Below are 24,656 nucleotides of genomic sequence, written 5' to 3'. Positions count from 1 at the left end.
GGTCAATATCACTTTTGACATCAGTGGTGTTCTGGAAAAGATTATATGGTCATGACTGAATCGAGTTTGTAATCTTTTTTCACTCATCTGGGATTTAGTACTGACACACAGCAGTAATAAATGTTTTGGTTTGCCTGGTCTGCACATCGTGCACACAGCGAAAATGATCTTTGAATACAGCTTCAGTGGTCAGCGATGTCACAAATATCTGCAAAAACTTTTTGTCCCAGTTTCAAAGTAAAAGCACTCTAGACCATTTCTTTTTTTCAAAAAGGCTTTTATTGTGAATATTCACAGAATTGTGAATCCCCTCTTTAGTCAAATATTGAGATATTTATATCAAATGTATTGCCATTTCCAAAAGATGAGATGCAGCCTATGTACCACCATGTACTGCACACACACACACACACACACGAGTTACCTTGAGTTATTGGCTGCTTTTATGGAGAAAGTGAGACCTATGTTTCACCAACTAAGAGCTCTAACCACATGAAAGCAGCTGATTACAGCCCTGCATTGACACATAATCCTGCCGGAGCTGGACAACTTCATAAATAAGTGAACAAATAAAAGCATCTTGACAGAAGTTAATGAAGGCCTTTGTTTAGACAGTTGTTCAACATCAGTCAGCTTCTATCTCCTGTTACCACCTAAATAGCTGGCGCAGTCAAGCCTCACTTCAAAACGTTTGTCCCTGTGCCACGGTGTCATGACAGGCTGTTCAAATTTGATACGTTTGGTCTGCTTGTGGTAACACTTAACGCGGCATCACCCTGTTTCTGCCACTGACTAATTGGCTGTTTTACAAATAGGGCTTTGTGTGGCTTTGTACTCAGTGGCTGCATTGTCTTTGTGTCCTCCTACAGAGAGCAGTGTCCTGCAGAGTCCTGTCTTCACCAAGCAGCCCGGCAGCATTGTGTATCCCGTGGAAAATCTGGAGAGGACCAGGGAAGTGGTGTTCAGCTGCGAAGCCCAAGGAAGCCCACCTCCCGTGTACCAGTGAGTGTGTGACTGCGGCGCCGCATCTGTTGTAGCAGCCCTACCCTCAGCCCCCTGCACATTTTCTCCTCTCCACTGATTCAGCTGGCTTTTATGCAGCTGACAAAAGTCAACACCCTTCAGTTTCAAACAAACAATCCCTGGCACATGACATCATCTTGTCTTCCAATCATCTTGTTTTTGGCAGCTCTGAATGACAATAAGAGAGAACTGTTCCGTTCCCTCGAATCCCGTTGTGTAGTTTTTACCAACTCAGTCAATAAAGCTTCTTTCACACTAAAATTAGCAAGTGAACTCGCCTCAGAAAGGCAATTATCACTATTAACCAACATTACCAGTGGTTTGTCTTCCAAAGACGTGAATCAGTATGAACACATTTCTTTTTTTTTAAGACACGCAAAGCAGCTGTGAGGGAAATGCTCATAATTCATTGTCTTTGTTTTGATTTTTCTTGGTTCAATTCTTCTTAATTTAGTGAGGCAGGTCGTCTCTGCAGCTCCCAGGTTTTAGTTGCTTAGTAACAATGGACGTGGCAGGAGTGGGACCCTTTAGCGCCTTGGTTTAAAACACCTCTGACATCTTCCCATTATTTTTCATGTGTTTTAAGGTACTGCATGGGAACTGCCCCTGTGATCCAAGAATTATTTGACGAGGGGATGAATGCTGATTAAACTGGTCAAAACCCATTTAAACTCAGGATTAAACAAGTTATTTGGAGGCTATGTGTGGTACCAATCTCCTCGGTTATAGTGTCAGATAAAACACCGCAATAAAAAGGGTTTACCAGAATCTTTACAATATGTAATTAAATGAATATTCAAAACTTCTAAACTTCTAAATGTTTAGTGCATCATCCCATACGTGGGAACATAGTCATTTGTTTGGAGTCATTCTCAAATGTACTGTCCTGCAGCTGATAATATTGAGAAGTGTTCTGAATATATATTATTCCGCAGCTGAAAGTAATCCCTAACACAGTGGTCACCAACATAGTGCCCTCAGGCACCTGATTGGCTGCCCGAGGGCTCACTTCCCATCACTCGCATGTGTCCATATGATCACTCAGTAACATATCATCAATATCGTTTATAAAAAGCTGTGATAATCGTTAGGAGTAAGCACTGGAATTAATGTGTATGCAATTGAATGCATAATATTCATCATTAGAATGGTAAATTGCATAACATTTTACTATGGTAGTCCTCCATATTATTACTCTCGGTTTCGGTAAGGTTGGTGACCCCTGCCCTAACATGAGAGATTTAACTATCTGTGGAATATTCTCTTGAGACTACAGTGCTCAGCTGTTTCAGGCTTTTCTTAGGTCTATTTTATGGTTAATTTAGATCATTATTATTATTATTTTACCCAAAGCATACAATTAACAAATCATGACGTGTGTTTGGGATGTGATGTGTTTTGGCTTGGAAATGAGAGCCAGACAACAGACAGGACAGGGAAAACTCACTGTATTAAGTTACAGACCATAATGTTGGCCATAATAAAACATATTCTCTAATTGATGCACATTCTGATTGCTTGTAGTAGATCTTGGGCTGACATCATTAAATGATCATTATCTTCACTAAAAGTGAAGTAGTTTATTGTTGCCAGTGGGTAACCAGTGGCATTTCAACTGAACTGAACCGAGGCAAGCTGGTGGCATTGGGCCTAATTAGGGGATTTTCAACCATGGTGTCATTGTAGTCTCTTGTACAGTACCGATCATTAAAATTAATTTCCCACAAAATTGCTGTGGAATAAGCAGCTGTTCCTGGGGGCCCCTCTCAGCTTAGGGCCCAAGGCCGTTGCCTGATTTGCCTCTATCCCGTTGCAGCACTACTGTGACTAACATGGTAATAGGGACTGCTAGTAGCTAATGCTGCTACTTTTCATTGTACAGATTCACCCAATTGTGAGGATTAAGGGCATAAAAAAAAGCAAGGATCAGGTTTTGCCCGGAACTCAATCAAAGAATTCAGTGCATGATTTTACTCTGTTTTCAAATCCCCCAACATATAGGATCAATGGCGTTGGGGTTAAGATATAACAGACATTACATCAGTAATAATATTTAGAGGTGTCACGATTCTCCACATCTTCAATTTGATTTTTGTTTTAGTTTAGATTTTAAGGTCATGATTCGATTCTCAATCTTTTTCTCTCTCTCTCTCTTTTAGCGCAGATGGGTTGACTTTTCTAGTTTAGTCTAGTATCATTGGTTTTATGTCATTTAATTTTGTAATTCCCATTTCGATTGTCTACATGGAGTGATATAATGTCCATCATTTGCTTGCAATGTACCACGCTAAGGCATCATTGTCAAATTTTATTGATTTATTAGCAATATGAATACAACAATAAGCCGTCAGTTGGAAACTAACTGTAAAAAGAAGATGTCATAGAGAGTCATGTGGCTCTGTGATGCTCTGAAGGTCCAGCAATCTGCAAATCCAGGATTTTCTGCCACTGAATAAGGTCACATGTCAAACACACCTGTACCACTAGTTATCACTTTAATATGTGAGTAGAATTTTAAGGTTTTGCTCTGAATGAGGGCGGAAGAGTTGCCTGTGTTAATGGCATTTGGTCGATGTGATGCCCCAAATCAGCAGTTGCCATAGTTACTATTAGTTGGCAGCAGTGTTGGGTTAGCCGGGAGGAGGTAATGTGTCGTCGCGCTACAATGGCTACAACCACAACCCTGTGTTTTCCTCCCCTCTGGCACACCTGCAAGACGCCACACTCAGGGTGCGGTTAAATCCTCGATTCCACCATTGCTTTTGAAGGTTGAGACTGTGACGTTGTTTCAATTAATATTCGATTTACAATTGAGATTGTGACATCCGGAGTAATATTTGAGACAATATTGAAATATCCTATCACATTTTGTTTTGTTTTTTTCTTTGGGATGAGTCGATATGATAGGAAATATTAGTATCAGTATTGGTCTGATACTGTTCAAAATCACTGGATCGTATGTTAGGAAAAGAAAAACATCAAATTCCCAATTCCACTTTGCTTCATTAAGTACAGATTGTAAAACTGTGGGCTGTTTATTTTGTTTTTAGAGAGAGCAGAATATTTGTGTTCAAAATAGTTAGTAGTTAATAGTTCATCACTCGTGGTAAATGTATCAGCACAAAGGTGTTGTTAAAAGTTTGGTAATTTAAAACTTCCCAATATGACTGCATGAAACTGATATTGGCACTCAAGGTTGTGATAATAGTACCAAACATGGGATCTAAGAGAAGAGGTAGTTTTATCTTTTTTAATCCAATTTTTACGATTGTATAATATTAAGATATAAAAAACATCTCCAAGAGCTCCTAAAAGTAGTTATTCTTGAGTTAAGTGGTTCTCCTGAAAGTTTCACAAGCTTAAGGGATGTTCAGTCAGCACAGTGAAAATACAAAGTAAATACAGATTTGTGGCTTTGCAGCCTTCTCATGGCTCAAGCTCAGTCATGAGTGCACTTCACAACAATGAAGTGCACAACAGAGATTACTTATCTGTTCAGAATCTGTTCTGATTCGAGACAGTTTAATCTCCACACTCTACTTCTGCTTTAAAACAAGAAAACAGCGAGGGTCTAATGTGACGAAGCGGCAGGTGAGCAGGTGCAGTGATGGTCAGTTTAACTCTGTTCTTTTTCTCACATATATTGAGGGATTTTAATACCAACTGTGACTTCACAGTGACTTCAAAATGAACACAAAGCAGTGTCCATATTCTGACATGGCTGTTGCAGTCGTGTCCTGAGATTCTGTCTTCCTTGCGTCCTGGTTGTAACCAGTGCCAGGATTTTTCTTCTTATTGCATTACCGTGAGACAGTCTTGGCTTGTTCATCCTCACAAATCAAGCCAGAGGCAATCAGATTTATACGACAGTATTACCTGAATTGGTAACTCTTTATTTTTATTGTCCATTGTTGGCTCTCTAGTAGTAATCAACGGGTACACTTATTCAACTGATGAAGTGACGTACAATTAGCTAACTGCCAGTAGTCTATAAGTTCTGCTTCCGTTTTGGTCTACAGATATAAACATCGAATCATAGATTAGATGACAATTCTGTTGACAATCAACATACTATTATTACGGATACTACACTTGCATATGTAAATGTATGTCAGGACCATCAAATTAAAGTGAAAAACAGTTGAGAAGAAGTCAGTGTTGTCTGATTATTTGTGGGTTTGAGACTGAATTCCTGTTGAATTCTAGAATTCTAGAGAGTCAAAAATGGACTATCAAAATAAAGTGATTAATCCTATTTTGTGGTGATTTTTTTTCTTCTACTCCCTGCTAAAAATGTGTGTTATGTGTAGCCTGGGAAAGCATGCTAAGCTCTGCATGCTCCCAGCACAAACATTTTGCTCCTGCAGAGTTAAAAGAGCCCTCCCCCCTTTACCTCCCGCTCGAGTGGACCATCAGTCTATTGAAGGGGTGTGGTGTTTGTGTAGCGCAATTTCTGGGAAGTAAAAGTTCAAGTCAATCGTGTTTGCTCACTGAATTTGCTGGTGTGAGATTTGGAAGGATTGGTACATTTAATACTTGGGATTGAGCCAGCTTAGAGGATGACCTAATTTGCTGTTTTCTGTCAAGGTCGCTGTGCAGTCCCATCAGAGCGGCTGCTACCTCGGTTTGTGCTGCAACAGCTGAGTTGTGTTCAAAGTTTATTAATTGCACATCAAACGGCAAAACCTGTGACAGCTTCAGCTGCAGTGTTTACGTTAAATGCCAGGAGCAAAGATTTATGTTCAATATTGTCTGCACTAAACCCAGACAACACAACAAAACAGACTGGTTTTTTTTTCTTTAATTGGGGGGAAATGGTTTTATAATAGCAAAATATAGCAAACAAACAAACAAAAATCAATCACATCCGCTGAAGTGGTTTGTCAAAAATCTTTTAATAGATCTGAAGTGTCTACTATAAAGTAGGATTTGTGGCTTAGTGAGGTATATTGAGTCTTAAGCCAGAGATTTCCATGTCTTAAAGGTGGCTGTCTTTTAACCTGGCAATTTCACTATGGCAATCGATCTGGTCCAAACATGGTTACACCTTCATCAGCTGGAAATCTGGTGTAAAAAGTGCTACACTTTCACTCATCAGACTTTTTCGACATTGTTTCAACATTCTTATGAGATCCAGTGGATGAAGTTGACAGAAAAAAAAAAAATCAATAATTTGCATTAATCTTAATCTTGGTGGAGATGCATAGACATGCAAACAGTCTGTGTATAAACGTTCCCCAAATCTGACCACAGTCATCTCTTTTTCCATGTGCCTTGGTGTAACATTAATGAGTGACACTACACTTGGACCTAACACATCATATGAGACTGTGCTCTTATGCTGACATGAACCTTAAAGCCTATAATGTTGATTAGTCATCTGTCAAAATGAATTTGACCTGAAATATATTTTATACTGTATTAGCCAAAAAGGGATTTATGTAATTCATTTAGATGAATAACAGAGCTGCTTTTAGCTGGATCTATTTCAATATGGTTGTAGCTCTACGCATAATAACCCAAATGAATCACCCAATAGTGGCACTGAGAGCTGACACGTCAAACTCTTGTTGATGACCACCGTCGTCATACTGTTATCACTGACTGAGGCTTTAGGTTTTGTCAAGCCAGTTCACACAAAGAAAGACTGGCTCTGTTGAACACGCCCTCTGGACTCACTCAGTTTATACTAAATCAATCCTGTTTTACACAAATAACATTCCTAAACTAATAAAATGTCATGTTTTTTTTTAAGGATGAGACAGTATCGAGTATCAACAGGAAAATAATAAGTTCTAATACAATCATCACATGTATGTATATGTATGACTAAGCATGTGTGCCAAATGAGAGTTGTACATCTGTCACACTGTTGGAGAATCATGTTTGGTTGATTAAAGCTAGACGGTAAATGCATCAGTACAAATGTCTTATTGACATCTCAGTTGTCTGAAAGGGATAAAAAAAAGACTGAATCACATTGGTATTGATGGATACTTAAGTTGCTTATCAGTATCAAATCTAAGTGTTCTCAACTAGCTTATGGTTGCTTTTTTTTTGCTTTGCTTTTAATAGTGACCTTGTTCACAGCTATAGAGGGAATAAGAGAGATTCTGCAATTGTCTATCAAGCCTCAGACCATAGTTGCATGCTAGTTTGACACCAAATCAGATGTTTAGTTGTAGATCGCTAAACTTTTTGGATTTTTTTCATATGAAACTCTGTGTTTTTAACTGAGAGAATGTTGCCACTATAAGAAAAAACACAATATTTTCCGAGCCCTAACTGCCAACAAGAGGTTACTCATTGTCGCTAAACCTAAACACATTCATTAACAGGAAATATCTTCACCCTCATTTCCACATTTTAGCCATAAGTCTACAAGTGGTTAAAATGTAATTGCTAAGTTTTGTAGACAAGGCTGATATAAATACACATAATCACACTTGCTTTCTTTAGGACATTTTGACACTTCATGTCCTCAAATCAGTCTAATTCTGTGTCAGAGGAAAAGATCAGCATTTTGGCAACTATACTTATTGGCATCCCTGCGAGAGTCAGATGACAAGATGGATGCTGCTCTCATATCAGCCTGTTAAAAATAAGGCGACAAATGTGAAAAGTACAGCTGAGCAACACCAGTGTTATCAGTGTGAATTAGAGAATGTGTGAAGAAAAATGTAGCCCACATCCAGTGCCAGCCTCTGAAGCATGATCTACATGAACAGAATCAACTACAAAATCAATTGGACATAAACGTTATTTTTTTTTGTTTTTAAAAAAGTGGCCAGCAGCTATCTGTGACTGTCCCAGCTAATTACAGAAATGCATCGGAAATTACGCAGGTTTTTGCATTGCTGCCCAAAATTAAGGAAAAGAAAGAAGTTATTTGCTTGTCCACAGGTCGTGCGTTCCCACTGGTCAAAAAATGATATTTACCTAATAAAAAAGATAAACAAAAACACATATGGCAGCAATTTTGTGTGACAAATGAAGATGATACAAATGACTAAAGTAAACAATGACAGTTTTTGTTCCCACCAAGCAGTTGCACAGACATTATGACAGAGGCAACATTAGGGTTTTTTAGTGAGCAAGCTAATAGCAAAGAAACTAAACCCTAATCCAAGAAGAGGAAGCTTTGTTGCTGCTGCTGTGGAATGGACAAAATAACATTTAGCATTCCATGCCAACACTACATTTTGCTACACTGCAAGAACAAAAACCTGCTTTTAAATCTGAATATGCTGGCAAGTTTGCAAAAGCCACATTGTAATGTATTAAAATGTGAAAGTAGCTGATGTGATAGAAAAGTGACAGCAAAAAAATATTAAGATGTAGAGGAATGATGAGTGAAAAGTGACAGGACACCGTGGTTTTGCCTCTCTGTTTGAGATGACCTGCTGCTGTGAACAGTATTTTTCCAAACTGACTCCCACAAAGACTCGTTTCCACTCAAGACTGACTCACCACACCTGGTTGTAGCATCATCTTCAGCTCTTTTTGACATCAAAGGCGAGCAGTTCCTGCCAAAACACAATTTAAGCAGTTTAGTATCATACATATAGTTAATAATTTAGCATGGCCTTCAAAGGGTATTATAAAAAGCCCTTTTTAGGAAACTGCTCCAACCCTGTTTTAAAGAATAACATCGTTGTGTTTAGTTTTTATTGGATAACGTATGAAGACATAAGAGTACTGTATATAAATGCTTTGTTTTTAGACATTCTGTGAATTCATGCTGATGAAAGCCTTTGTGTCAAAAGGTGTTATTGGATTATCATATAGTCAGCAGGTGGTCAGCAGGAGCAACACTTTGCTCTGGGTAATAAACAGAGGGCAATATGTACCTTCTGTCTCAGGATAACAAATCCTCCCACCAGCACAGGTGAAACACACATCAAGGTGTTGTAATTATTTTGACTGGCACATGACTGTACCATTATAATCACAGCATCACACAATACTTCTGTCAACACTTCCATAAGCCCTTATCAAAAATGTGCTCTGAGTGCAAAGTCTCTGCCACCGCTGTCCATAACGCGCTCTTTGCATGCGGTCACATAATCTGCGTGTTGATGCCGCAATTCACGTCATACTAAAGCCAACTTAAATGTTACATGCTGAACCTTGAATGAACCCATAGTCTCACTGGAGTCTCGTCGTTGTCAGTTAATTCCACAATTCCAGACCATTGGATAAAGAGCATCAACAGCAATTAAGCCTGTAGAGACAACATGGGTGGTGTTACACTTACCTAACATAACTTCAGCTATTTCTATGTAGGGCAGGTCATCCACCTCAGGAAAAAAGTACCATTAAAGCACCAGGCTCAAGAAAAGCAACAGACCGCCACACATTCACAGCCTCATGAGCCAGATGGTGCTGTGTTATGCCACTGTCTGTGTGGCCTGTTGTTACATGATCGCATAAAGCATGTGCCTCAAAAATGGAACCGCTGGCCTGCATTCCAGCATAAATCACTGTAAATAGAATAATTAAATAATCTAGTTAACATGTGTTTGATGTGATCTGTTGCTCCAGACGCGGATATCCACGATTTTGGGAATACAAAGTTCCTCCCATGCTGCTTCCTCTCTTTGCTGCACTGCTGTTGTCAATTTATTTGATGCTTCAATGTTTCATATTTGAATATCTGTCACTTAGCGGCTTTAACGCTGTTACCTAATTGGCTTAAAGCAGCAAGGGTTACCAAAGGGAATTCAATTTGTCTCCGAAGAGCAATGGCATTGTTGCGTTTGCAGTTACCTTTAAGGACCACTATTTTTAACAACTACATACACACGCACAACGTGGCACGTTATAGGAATTCACACTATCTTCCACTATTTGGGGTGAATTCTTTGCCCTTTTCAGCATGAGACATCACTGCAGACTCCATTTTCTAGGCTCAATTAAGCTGTTCGAGTCTAATGTTTCGGAAAGGCGAAGATTAAGATAAGGAATCAATTGTCAGAAGAAACCTTTTTCAAAAATATTTTCTAACTGTCACCTGATTAATTCTGTTTCAATTTAGAGTTTCTGTGGGGCAATTATGACCGTGAAAAGGGTGTATTCATTATTGATGGGATCCACTTTGAGAAAGGCAAAAAGGCACTTTCTTTGCCCAATACTGAGGTTTGGACCAACACTTCTTTTCATCCCTCGGTCCATTCTGCATTTTTCATTCAAGCCCAAGAAGCTCCTTGAATGTAAAAAATTTATGCTGATTTTTTTTTCTACTGCGCTGCAAATGAATCGCTGCTGTGGTCCTGTGAGACGGCAGCCTGTGTGTAGCCCCCTGCGCCCCTCCCCCCAGGCTTTTCTCTATTGTATGTAGCAATAAGGCTCCAGAGAGAGTGTGCACTTACTTATGACTGAACTGGAGAAAGGCCATGAAAGACCATTGTGCTGCACATTTTGTCTATTAAAAGAAAAAAGTCTGTAGAGGCAGTTTGTGAGTGCGGCAGCATCCAACCCACAAACATCCTGCTGTTCTGGAGACACTTCAGTCTGTGGGTAGGCGGGCAAGTAACACACTCTGACATTGTGTTTCATGTAATCAGCTCCTACTCGTGTATTTTAGTATGTTGATTCTGGCCACAACATTGTACAGGGTTGATTTTGATCAGCAAAATAAGTAAATTGGTCTTATCGTACGCAGTGTTGTGTTATAAAAGATGTTATGGAGGATGAAAGTACCACAGTGACAACACAACAGGCACAGTCTTATGCCTCAAAGGCACCAAATTGGCACAACAAGAGGTGTTAAGATAGCGGCTCACAAAACAGCTTTTCACAACTTGCTTTTCTGTACAAAAGGGCTTTTTCTTCCCCTCTACATCAAAGCTGCTTTCTATACCAATCCACTGTTTTCTCCAGCTGAGCCTGAAATTGTTGAGTGAAAATTAAAAGTAAAAAAAAAATCAAAGCAGAAGGGAGTTCAAAACTTCTCCTTAAAGAAATAATCAACTGCCAAATTGCTTTGGGCCCTAATCAGATTTGCATTAAATAAGGGACAAAATGCTCTCTTCATGCTCTCTATGTTTCCATGCACAGTTAAGTGTAACAACCATTGTAGCTTGATTGCGCGATTTAATTGAACTACTGTCTACTCTCCCCGTATACAAGCACTGGTAAGGAATCAGTTTATTTAAGTGTCTGACTCACATAGATGGCAGTTTGCCCTCTTTCAGCAGGTCAGTGTTAGGCGGCAATTTTCCTGTTGACCTATTATGTCACAAAACAAGGCGCTTCTGAGCAGCCATTAACTTCAAAATATTTCATTCTTTAAGCTGACAGGGCATTAATTCTGTCTCTAGGGATGCAACAATTAAATTGTCTGAGGAAAAACAAACATGGTTTTATGATTATAATTGATTGCGGGGTTTTCTCGACATCACACTACAATTAAATCACAATAAAACAGTGTTAATTATAGCTTTTTTTACTGCGTTGTCTCTATAGTGGGTGACATCTGCTTTTGTATGTTCTGTTTCCTCTTAATCACCTCTACTATGTTGACTGTAAGTGACACTTCAGCTTAGTGTACTACCTTCATTTGATCACGTGCAGTTGGATGGTGATGTTGCAATATATCTATCCTGTAGCAGCAACCGTTTTTCAGCTTGAATATGACCATCGAACAAACCCCTGACTTAAGATCTTTATGATATTTCTGGGTGAAACAATGCCATGGTTGAGCTACTATAGCCATGCAGCATATATTCAATGTTAGGTGGCAAGTGTGTGGTCCATTGTTCCACGTACAGCTGGTATATGTGTCATTTTCCTTACTGTGTCACTGTTGGAAAATAGAAAACACTGTGCTAAAATCTCTGTTCTGAGAGTGTGACCAGAAGCACTTTGTGAAGCAGAGCCTTTCTGGTTGCAAAACCATAACATTTAAAACCATGGTTAATAGTGAAATCACTTTATATTTAAATGCCTACACTTGACTTTGCTGTTGTCTTCCTCCTCTGCATGTTGGTTTCTTCTATTAAAGCCCCTGGGTGGTAACTGTGTAACATACACACAGCACCAGTTTCAGTAAGTCCAGATGAATTCAACTCCCAGTTGACTTGATTTAGTACAATTTTAGTTGGACTAAAATGTTTTTTAAAAGTTTGGTTTCAACTGGGCTAACACAAAAAAATACTTTTTTCCTCATGTCATTAAATATAGTAATTGGATAGAGCAACCGTCTGAGCTCTTCTTTTTTGGCCCAGGCTGAAAGTAAGTTATGTCTTGGAAGGGTTTCTTTCCGATTTTCCTCCCACCTGTGTTTCGTTCTAATAAGGTGCATGAGTGTGAAAAGATAGGAGAGTCTGTTGCCATTTTTAGGTGAATTATACCCTTCGCTGATCACCCCTAACGCCAATGATAATCATATGACTGGAATGCATGAGCCTCTGAAGGCACAGTTGCAGGCATTAGTTTTAATTGTTGCGCCATCGTGATAAAGCAGCATGTTTATGCACTTTGACTGGGTTCTGGCAAGATGGATGGCCTGCAATGCTATCTATTCCCAGGGAGTCAAGTCCTTGGCACCATGGAGGTTCAGTGCTGCTTAGATTAACACTAAGCTGGAGGGCATGATTTCAGGGCCCACTCCACTTTTTATTTCTTTCTCGCAGAAAAACAATCAAATACACTGATCATGCTCCTCTTCTTGTAGTCTGAAAAGCTTCCGTCAACCGGCTTTACACTCAACGATATTACATTTCCTCATTTAGACGTTAGACTGTCTCCATTCATGTAATTTTGTCTTTTCTTCAGGTGGAAACTGAATGGCACGGAAGTCAGTCCCAAATCTGGATCTCACTACAGCCTCTCTGGAGGAAACCTCAGAATTAACCATCTAAACAAAGACCAAGATGCAGGAACGTATCAGTGCCTCGCCTCCAACTCTTTTGGGACCATCGTCAGCAGGGAGGCCAGTCTAACCTTTGCATGTGAGTCTCAATTTATTTTTTCTGTCTCTCTCTCTGTAGGCACATTTGTGTCTGAAAAAAGCAGCTGCTAGAGTTACATCTGTTTTCTGCAGAATTGTGTGACTTCTGGTTTCTTCGGGAGGTATAAGCTCCCTATGAGTCATCACTGCAGATCAAACATGAAAAGACGAAAACCTAAATCAATGTTTATCAATGCTAAATCGTAGAACTCTCTACTATTTAAGTGTGTAACTTCTGGTGATTTTTGCTGTGGTTGATGTGATTATTCTGTCTCTGTTTAGTCTTTCAACTTATTTCAAATTAGTAGTATTAGTATTAGTTCTTCATCTGAAAATCGACTCTGTCAAACAATAGTGTAAGACCTGACTGAGGGAGTGTTTGTGTGTATACAGCAGCAGCGCAGTGTTGGGTAGAGACAAGAAGACGGCTCAACCACCAGGTTGTCTCATTGACATTAAACACAGAGTCCTGTGTAGCTAAGCTGACAATGGTTTTGTTGTTTATATGTAAGTGATGCACTGTGGCCATGTCTTGGATATATACATCTGACACATACTGAAGTTACATGAATGGACAAACAAATTGGATATGAGTCACGTCAGCCTGGTAATGTGAACTTTGCCCAAATGAGTAATAGGGCTGCTCTGTAAGTATTGAATGTGTGAATAAGTAACAGTTCATTAACTAAATCTCACTAAATTAACACCCGGTTTCTAAATCTAAATCTTTCTCAATTTGACAAACCAACTGAGAATTTCCACCTTAATTCTTCCTTCAGCTTGGCAGAGTATTTTAGTGCCTTCCAGCTCATTGTTTAGTTTATATGGCCTGAAACTCTGGTCTCTCATCTACCTCATTCCCAGATAAACACCACCAGACATCACACAGACAGTGTCAGCAATGTGCTGGGAAAAAAAACAAAGAAGCTGTTTACCAGTTAAGAGCCAGATATTTCCCTCAGGAGTAAGTGGAGAGTAACAATGCAGCTAAAACAAAGTGAGAATTGCATTCATCAGTTTGCCACAAACACGACTCACTGAATGTCAGGGTCTGCAGGATATGATTTGAATGTACAAGATATTTGTCTATATTGTACCATTGCACACATCAGTTTTAAAGGCTGGAAAAAAAATACTGCATATTTTTTAAAATAGATTATAAAATCTTTTATGGGCTCTGTAAGTTTCCGACCAGTGTTGGTAAGTTCCCTCAAAAATCTAATATATTTCATATTACGGGTGTATAAGTTAGTTATATTACAATTAGTACTGGGCAGGATACTGGTTCCTGCTGAAAAACTGTGTTTATTTTTTTATAATGTGACTTTTTCATATGCTAATCATGCAGGTCCTACCCACATTATCTTCAACTTCTGGACCCAATATCCACTTTTATATCCACTATTACATTAGCGACTCAGCCTCTATTTGCTCTAAATGGAGCTATTTTGCCTAGATTCTATAGCGCTGGGTAGTCCATAAGATGTTATGTGCTGATTATATTATTCTATAGTTATAACTGCCGTCCAAAAGCAATGTACTAGATGTATAAAACTGGAAGATCTAAAGTAAAATTGCCTCATAATTGTGTACTCCACTGCACTTCCAAATGCCTTGGGTGGCAGTTTCTTAGTGATATTTAACGTTATTAACAGTTCTATTTTCACATAACCGTTCAATAACCATCCCAAAATGCAATGTCAGCGCTACTACTTTCATGGATTAATGTTTTTAATGACTATTCTTTTTTAGCGATTTCTGATCATTGCCATCATAAGACTGTTGGACAGATTAGTCTATTAACATACAGCGTCTGGACTTCATATTCCTTAAGTCAATAAGCGTCTACTGCACGTGGCAGTTATCGGACAAGCATAAATGACGACATTAACAGCGACTGAGTGATCGGCGACTCAGATTAGATTCTGAGCATTCGCGTTTGGAAGAAGAGGCCACCAATATGTCTCAGGTCATTTGTTTCGGTGCCCTGGACGAGTGGGGAGTCAATCCCACAATGAGGTTCTGCTGGTGGATTTCTAAAACGATAAGATGACAGATCAATCAATTGTTAGGCCCTGACCTTATACAGCCTTCAGTTGTCACAGAGTGGGGATGTGCATGTATGACCACATGTCATCTATCTTCTTTATTACTCTTGGTGTAGCTTAATTAACTCTGCACCGTGATTGAATGGTGAAGGTTCAAGCGAATAATTCAAAGGTCAACTGGTATTACTGGAAAGTGTCATGTAATTCTTCATAGAAATTTAAAGGGAATGGAATCACTGAGTTTTCCGCTGCTGCAGGGAGTCAGGAGGAGATATTATATTTCTGTGACACACACTTCCAAAACACACACTTTGGCCCTCATCGATCAAACGTATGTACACTAAAAAAAGTATGTGTACGCTCACTTATTTTTGCAAAGATTGGCATGGACTCGCAGTGCAGTGTACGGCTGCGTCGGATAAATGTTATTAGTGCCCGTTCACAAAGAGGTTCCCAGGCTTAGTGTTAAGTTAGATATTGTATGCGAAATGTTGAATTTTATTAGTGTTACAAATCATGATGATGATGATAACAATAATACTTCCCTACAGCCACACTGAAGGATTCATTTCAGTTGGTGGTCACCTGTGGAGCTACAGGCCTGGTTAAAATCTAAATCTAAAAAGGGTTGTGCTAATCATAACTTCAAAATATTCAAACTCTGGAGACATGGCTTTCTTACAAATTTGTCAGTATCTAGCTCAGATACAGGTAAATCACTTGTGCCCAAGACATCCTCAGCACCGCCTCAGTCTGAGTCGGTGACTGGACTTTTCACCGTTGCTATTGACACAGCGGTGATTACTCTCTACACTTTTGATTTCTGGCTTCCTTTGATCCCACTTTTCAGGCTGCCAAACAGAAATTTCCGCAGAAGCTCCTCTTCTTGGTTGTATTCCTCATCTCAGTGTCATAAACGCAAGGGGCTAGGTGTCTAAACCATGAATATATATAGGTGTGGTATCCAAATTACAATAATTCATCAATTTATCAAAGCCTAACATTTTCATGAATCACACGTGATTACGGTGGCATATTTTTTGCACCTGAATCTGCTCTTGTTTCTTTGCGCACATGTTGTGTTTCATTATATGTCATTTATATTCTCCCCTTCGAAAGTCCTGACCTTTTGGTGATAATTAGCTTTGTACATTATTTGGTTGTGATATTATTTGGTTGGTTTGTCAAAAGACAGACATTGAGCCTGTTCAAGTCCTGAGATAATTACAGCTTGTCGGAGGAAGAATGGGAGTAATTATCTGTGGCTAGAAAAGTATACATCTCTATACACTTCAAAGTGACAGCAAGACTTTTACGGATTTTATCTTAGATTTAAATGTGCCCTGTTTGATGGGTTTCTTACTTTCTCATGTGTGGGACAAAGTGCAGGGAAAGAACATCTGAGAGAGGATTTGTTCGTAGCATGAATGAATGGCATGGTAAATGTAGGATATACAGCTGCATTTGTTGGACAGTTTGTAATTTACATCTTATCTCAAGGATATTGTGATTCTTGATGTACAAACAGAAGAAACTAGACAGTTTATGTCTGGTTTGTGTTGAATGCTTTGAGTGATACAAACAAAAGCAGTGACAGCAAGTTTTGTCTGTCTTGGTTGACAACGACTACGGTGCTCCGCTGCTTTAGGAAACTGTGATTTGTTAATTGAAAGTATGTAAATCTGTGATAAGAGTGCCCGAGTGACTCGACAGGAAGTTGTCAAATTGTAACATGGTCCATTGGACCATTCATTATGGTTTGTTGACAGCAAACAATATTCATGTTTTACCCGTTCAACGAGATCAGTAGTCCCATTTGTTGTTCTTAGTGTCCATCTGCCTGACTTTTAACAGGATTACGCAGAAATTATGCTCAATATGTGCCTGTTTTTGTGAAGTGTGTTGGGGTGGGAGAGTGCAAGATAGCCTTAACATTGCCTTAACATTAATCAACACACAACTAATTAGTTCGAAAATTATAAATACATCTATTTTTAGGTCCTCTGTCAGCACTGGACCACCGTTTTCTAACCTACAGACATAATTTAAATGAATGCTGATCACTTGGAAAAAAATTGCACAATTTTAGAACTTAATAACATGTGTTGAATGTCCAAAAATTGGCAAAAGTTGTGTTAAATAGAGCGAAGAATTTCCCATTAAGTGAGTTCCACTGCACAACAAGGGCGTAGTCTGTTCACTGCCTCCTCAGCTTGTTGCCTACACATTACAACATTACACATTCTGTGTAGTAGACACACTGTACAATAAAATAAACACAGTTCTTCTACCAAAATCCCATCTTCTGGTCAACATCCATTCGTTTACATGCTCCACGATGCCTTCAAGGTTATTCCTCGAAACTGGCGGGAGTCCAAACACTTCAGCATTCCTCTCGGTGTCACAAACTTTTGATGGATGATGCTCGTCCTCACAGCGGTTGTGGCTGTCTAGCTCCTGAGGCAAGGATAACGGATGGGCACTGGGCGCCCCCACTCAATACTCACTGCCCTTGATTAGTATGTCTATTGATCCTATATCAGTGATTATGTAAAAGATGTACACCCATAATTCATACTGATGAAAAGCTGTATATTCAATATCAGAATTACTGTGTGGCGCTGAGGAGGGCTGAGCTTTCAATTCACTTTCTGAGACGCCACTGCATGACCACAGATATCAACAATGTACTCACAAAAGAAAAGATAAAAAGATATTGGAAAGGAAAAGTTGCACTGAAACTTATCCTGTATAGTGTGGGAGTTTATATCCAGCTACTGATATAGTGTTAAATGTTTGACAACAGCAATCGTCGTATTTTTACAAAGAATAGCAGGATGAATATTCCTCATGTCACCACAACAGGCCTGAAAGCCTTTAGGGAGAAGATGACAACCTCATTTAAATGCAAACAAATCCTCCTGACTCCTCTCATCTGTTTTGATAATGTGGAGTGAGTATATTGACTTAGTTAATGAGGTGTAAATAGCTAATGGGAGTACTCTGGCGTTTACTTTTTATCTGCAGTACACTATCAAGCTATCACTCCTGAGAACCTGCTCTAAGGCGGCAGAACATTCCCAGGACTTAATGTGTCCACGCTTTCTGAGGTATGAAAATAAAATGGGAACTGTGTCTGTGTCCCCATTCAGTACATGGTATCAACATCGATCCTGAGTGATCTGATCTCATGTGGATAGCACTAAGTATGACTGTTGACTGTTCACATCTCCTATGACCACATTAGCTTCCTTTATTTTTTTTTAGTTTACTTGTATTTTTGGTGTACGATCTGTGTATCTATGACCAAAACCTGGGCCTAATGAGGCAGGACCACATTCCTGAGGAACTGGTTAGTTTAGGCCTAAGATTTGAATTGTGGTTAGGTTATGGTTAGGGTGTGTGCTCATGCGGCTCTAACATGAAATACATTTTAACCGTTAGACAAAATACTTCATACAGGAACCAATGTCAATACTGTGGCAGTGGCTCCAAATAAATTTAAATGTGGGCATTAATTAGTGTAAAAACTGCTTTTAATCAGACAAAGTCAGCTGAGGATGTGGTGTCTAATCCATCCTGAGGGAAGATTATATTCATGCAGCGAAGGAATGTGGACACGTGTCCTCAAACAACCTGAATGTAAGCGCTGAGGATGCATTCAGGACAGATTAGTTGGGTTCACAGTGGTACTAAGTGTTGTGGTGTGGACATGACTGGATCACTAAAAATAGATGTTAATACCAAGTCTAAATGTAGTCCTTGTAATCGGATCTCATTTAGCCATAGTGTATGCTAATACACATGGATCCAGGGATCTTGGAACAAATTGGAAAAGCAGGCAATTGTCTAGGACCTGAGCTAAATGCGTGTTCCTGAACATGGCGAAGAACCTCAAGCTGTGTTGAAGCAATACACTGCAGGATTTTGACCTTCAAATTAAGTTTTCAAGATCATTTTGACGGTACATCAAATGTAACCCGGCAAAGCCTGAGCGGGTCTGCATCTCTTACATTGGCACTATGGGATTCGGGTCAGCACCATGGCACAAATAGATCCCCAAAATGGGACTACTTTATGGCATAAGTCACACACACACACACACACACACACACACACAACCCTGAGGGAAAAACTTCCCTAACGACTGAATTCACAGTTTGTTTTCTACCGTATCTTTGCTGCTTATGAGTGGACACGGACCCCAAAAATATCTTTATGGTAATAATCTTGCATTGTCACTGCGTGCATGAACAAAATTCATCTTGAGAATAAATTGCCAACGTTCCTTGATACCTAAAGGGTCAATCATTGACTTGAAATTCAAATTCTGGTGTTGGAAGGCCAAGTCCACCCTGTACACAGGCTGTATGATGTCACACGTGGCTCTGGAGGAGCTTAGATGCACATGAGGAGATAACCCAGATGACATTATAAGGGTGATATGCGTACAATTCTGCATTAATAAACTGGAGGAATGAAAGACGTGTGCACTTACAGGCAGAGTGGTGCCAGCAGAATCCAGTGGCTTTGCAGCTTGAGCCAGGCTTTTATTTTAGCCTCGGCTGATTCCACTGAAAACATCCCTTTTTTCCCCCTTTCTGCTCTTTATTCCTCTGAACTTTATGGAGGTGCAGTAATGAATATCTAGAGTACCACTTTAACCACAGTGAATGTTAAATTGCTTGCTTTGTTTGGTTTTATTCCAGTGGTCACAGGAGCTGTAAACACTAGTAGCCAAGCTACATAGATTATTCTGTGTGCAAAAGCTTCTGCTTCATCTTTATTTGTTATTATTTTCATGGGTTTGATTGGACTCTTAGTTGTCTAAAGCAGCTGGTCCTAAACAGGGCATTTTGAAATGAACACATTATTTTAAATTGAATTCAGCTGAATAATGTCTTGTGCTGTTTACACCTCGTTAGCTTGGCCACAGTTGTTTGGTGTTTAGAAAGGAAGAAAAGCAAAACTAACGCTCAATATTGATATTTTATTAGGTATACCTACTCAAAGCTACGCAGTCTGATACATAAAAAAAAAAAAATCAGCTCACAGAAGTTCTAGTTCTAATGTTTTATTGATATTCTTTTAGTATTATTTTTACAACTTGGTAAGAATGTGTTTCAGTTTCTCTGTTTAATAGGCGTTTGTTGATTTCTGCCCATAAAGACCGAAAACAGTAACTGGTTTCTTCAATATTCACTCAAATTTTTATTTTGTTTTATGACATTTATTGGGATAATTATAGGTTAATTTGAAGCCCTACAGTGGTGGGACACATGTGGTCGGACACATTTGGCCTGGTCTTGGGGTTAGCAAAATAATTAGCCATTTTTTTTAATAAAACTCCAAGGTGCTTTCATGGTTTAACTGGGATTGAGCCGGGGAAAATGTGTGCCATTTTTACAATGATCCAAGACTGCAAAGGTCTGTCAACGTGAAGATTATTACTTCACACTGTCACTGGACATCACACTCTTCTAAATCACTCTGAAGCACGACGGCTCTCTCGTAGTAGTTTTGAGCGATGCAGGGAAATGTCAGAGTCAACGAGAGAGGAGAAAACTAATATCACACAGTGTACAGATCATTTATGTTAACCCCTCATTAATCAGCATGTGCTATAAATGATTATAAAGTTATTGCATTGCCTGGTTGGCGTTTGCCTTGGGTTTTCATGTGATCTGAATCTCTAACAAACTGTACAGAGTGAGCTGTGACACACAGATATACCCTTCGTCCACTTGAAGATAAAGAGCACCCTTAAGGAGTTGCAGGTCATGATGAATTTCATGCTTGGACAGGCTTGTTGAAGTATGATAAAGTTATGCTGGCATTAAGGGAAGCTCATATATTTGGAATGGGATCGTCGTCCTTATCTGGATCTTTTCTCTTTTTAGTTCTATTCCAGATTTGTAATAAGAGATGCAAATGGTTCTAGATCACATCACATTTTAGCTTTAACTAACTATTAATTATTGTTTTTGAAAATGACACCAACACTATGTGTAATTCAGTGTAGCATCGGAGAACATTTGTTAAAAGGAATTAACGATATCCATGCTTTTCCTTGATGTGACTGCTTTAATAGATACTATATGTCATTTGAAATGTCCCTCCCTGGTAAAAAACAAAAAAACAACAACTCTGTGCTTTCATGCTTTCTTTTGAACTCAAAGTGAACATCTGTGCACAGCTGCGCACGCTCAGAAAAGCGTGCCTTTGGTGAAGCAACACCCCCGGCCCTACAATGTTCCCATTGCCTCTGAAGGCGTGTTGTCAATGATGCTTTTCACTGCTCTCCTTGCTCCCTTTTCACAACAATGTCTCTGTTTTTTTGTGTGAGGGACATGGTGGGGGAGGGATCATGAAATTTTACCACCATTGCTTTCAGCATGGGCGATGCCACGTCTGTGGATGTGGAGTGGGACGATCAGTGGTTTTAGTGGAGTAGACATCACCACTTCACAAATCACAACTGCTTTGATCTCAGCCAAAAATTGTGTCAAAATACCTTTTTTTTTTTTTTTTTGGTTGGGTTGGTTCCTCAGATGTCCCTTCCCTTTGTCCACTTTGTTCTAGGCTCATATTTTGGGAAAGCTTGGACGCTTTTATCTAACCTTCTATCGTGCCTTCAGATGAAAGTAAGTGGTGGGTCTACTGAAAACAAAGCGTCTCTCACCATTTTTGGAGTGGCTACATTATTTCAACCATCCCCGCCTAATTCAATATATTTATTTTATTATTGTTTTTTAAAGGCTGTTTTTGAAGAGGGGAAAAGTGACTGCTGCGCTGCCAAAATAATTCTGTAACTAAAGTCAAAATTTGAAGGAGCAAAGAAAATATATTTTAGCTATAAGCTTTCAACAGGCATGAAGAGGCAGATAAAGCCCCGACAACAGGGAAGTCAATTAGCCTTGCTCTAACATTAATCACCTTTGACTGACAGTTAAGAGATAACTAGACAGCCAGCCTTCCTTAAAAGGCCACTGAAAAGTAGCAATTTGTAAAATATGACAAGCTATAAAAATAAATTACCTGCAGTAATTTTAGAGGCCAGATTGAATTCCCCACACATCATAAAACTCAGAGAAAGCATCTTAAATTCACATCTTCTGAGGTCTTTGCTCTGTCTTTCCATTTTAAGCACTTTTACGACTAGGTCGCCGCCCCGCCAGGCAGTGACGAGTGATTCTCTCACAGCACGGGAAATCTAATTGGTAGGGACAGTGATTTGCAGAGTAAAAATGACTTTCGACAGCAAATTTGTCATCACATCTATGGTCCGCTCTCAGATGCTCAATTATTCTGGCTGTGGAGACGGCGTTGTTTTTCCAATGAGGTTCAGAGACAAACAAGAACATAAATCAAATGAGTGGATTTATACATTATGAGTAGTTTAATCCTGCACTGCTTTTACTACTTTAATGTTGTGGAAGTGATTCACGCTTGTGATGCTGGACATAAGCGACAGATGCAGCACTGCCCTGGCAAAAAAAAGTTCATGATGTAATTGCACCAATGGAAAAAAAGCTTTCACTGGAAACACACCTGTGCATAAAAATATGCACATATAATATACATTCAGGAATGTGATTTGATGTTTAGATTGATTCTTCCTCTTTAAGCTCTCATCTATCTTTTCTGCTTTCAGTTGCTCATCAAGATAAGCTGTAGTCAAATTGTCCATTTTATTCAACCCATTGTCAGATAAGTTTACACAACGCCTGAATAAGACTTCACGCGACTCTCTCTCGCTGTGTTTCTCAGTATAGCAGTGTGTTGTTTTCATGTCTCTGGTGACACGGTTTTGCCTTTTGCATCTCGACTGACGGAGGGAAGGTGAAAGCATAGCAGAGCAAATGAGATGTAAGAGAATTCTAGATGAAGGAATTATGCCCAGTTCTCTGATACATGAGAACAATTGTTCATCTTAAAGCTACGGAATTAACCCCGGTTCTCTGTATTTTCCCAGGTCAAGGGCCGAAGTACCCCCAAGCAAGGTACCAATCCCATTGCGTATTGTTAATAGGACACTCAAATTAACACCAGCCACATCTGGTATACTCCTTGTACTGGTACCAAGGGCATACAGCATAAATAAATAAATAAATATAAATAAAAAGCCAAATCCAAATATGCGGATCATCCACTATGGCGACCCCCTAGAGAGAGGGAGAAGTGGAAAGAACATGAAAAAAAGTGCAATACCTAAACAAATGTTAAAAGAGAATGGTTGGATTATGGACCTAAAGAGACGTCCTTTCGAAAAGCTCTGCAGGCTCACCGGAGGCATGGGGGTAAATCGTTCGATTTGTTTTTCAGGAAATACATTGATAGAAAAGCATGAACTTTCAATACCGTATGATGTGCTGGAAAGTAAACTGTGGAAATGTGTGTGTGTGTGTGTGTGTGTGTGTGTACACGTGTATTTGGAAAAACACACACAAAACATATAGATACCACTCATATAGTGCTGGAGAGAGGGAGTGATTGTGATGGAGAATAGGAACAGGAGAAAGACATGGGATACATGATCAGAATCTGGTCTCATCAATTCATTTTTCAGGTTTGAGTGTTTTGTGTTGACACAAACCTCCGGTTCAAGGCTGTGTAACAGTGAGATAAAGTGACAAGCATATTCTTGAGACACTGTAGACCTAAGATTTTACATGGTGAGGCTTTTTTTAGGTGACTAAAATCAGATTTTCCTCCCTGATAGCATGCTTCCATGTATCTGGCTGTAAGTTAGCTCTATGTTTTACTAATAAATGAATACATTTGTAAAGGTGTAGATGCCCCTATAGCCGTGTTTCCACTGAGTGGAATGGTTGGGTGCGGTACGGTACCAATTGTTATGCAGTACCCTTCCCTTGGGGTACCAGAGTAATGGTACGGTATGGTACAGATGGAGCTAGACCCACGACGGTCAGCTGATTGGGTGACAGAAACGCATCACTCCCTTGCGACTGGTGTTTCTTCCTCACTTGCTATTCTCAAACTAAGCCTGACATCTTGTTGAGACAAACAAGCTGCTGGATGTTGTCTGTTGTTGACCGTTGTGTTGTCACATTCCATCTCCAAACCGTATCATGATGGAAACAATCCACACGAGAGCTGTGAGTCCCAACTGTATACGATTAGGCGATTATTCTCTGTAGATTTGTCACTATAGTCAATCACTGACACATTGTTATACTTTTTTGTCATTGTGACTTTTGACATTATTGTACGATGAGGATATTGATTATATTCGAGCAGTCAGAAATACATACAGCTGACAAATCAATGTAATAAACAAAAACAGTTTTGACCTTTAAAATCAAATTGGGTCAAAATGTACTTCAAACTTGTACTTCAGCTGTATTATTATTATTATTTTTTTACCACAGTGTTTACTTCTCACCCCTGGTCAGTAGTACTGTATACAACCTGGTTTTATTAAACAATTTCACACCCCCAGGTTAGAAACCATCACTGTTTCTCAAGCTGTGGAGCTGACCCAACCTGGGTGGTTATAAGAGCCAGTGTGCATGACCATGAAAAAAAAATATATATCTGGTGTGGAAAGCTGAATATAAATAAACCAACACAAACACTTCCACGCCTTCAGTTTCAGTGCTGTCAGGATT

General features: G+C 39.4%; 1 protein-coding gene across 2 annotated transcripts in view; it reads left to right on the top strand.

The window, feature by feature from the left end:
• Window positions 1–24,656, top strand: part of LOC122768736 (contactin-4-like) — a 178,221-nt gene that overhangs the window by 60,005 nt on the left and 93,560 nt on the right. For both annotated transcript variants that reach the window (XM_044024934.1, XM_044024933.1), the window contains exons 3-4: window positions 870–1,002; window positions 12,802–12,977. In XM_044024934.1, coding sequence (XP_043880869.1) covers window positions 870–1,002; window positions 12,802–12,977 — 309 coding nt within the window. The remainder of the gene's footprint in view (window positions 1–869; window positions 1,003–12,801; window positions 12,978–24,656) is intronic.

This window comes from Solea senegalensis, linkage group LG4 (genome assembly GCF_019176455.1).
Source record: "Solea senegalensis isolate Sse05_10M linkage group LG4, IFAPA_SoseM_1, whole genome shotgun sequence".
NCBI lineage: Eukaryota > Metazoa > Chordata > Actinopteri > Pleuronectiformes > Soleidae > Solea > Solea senegalensis.
Note: the sequence above shows the minus strand (reverse complement) of the source record. Positions and strands in the feature narration are given on the sequence as shown.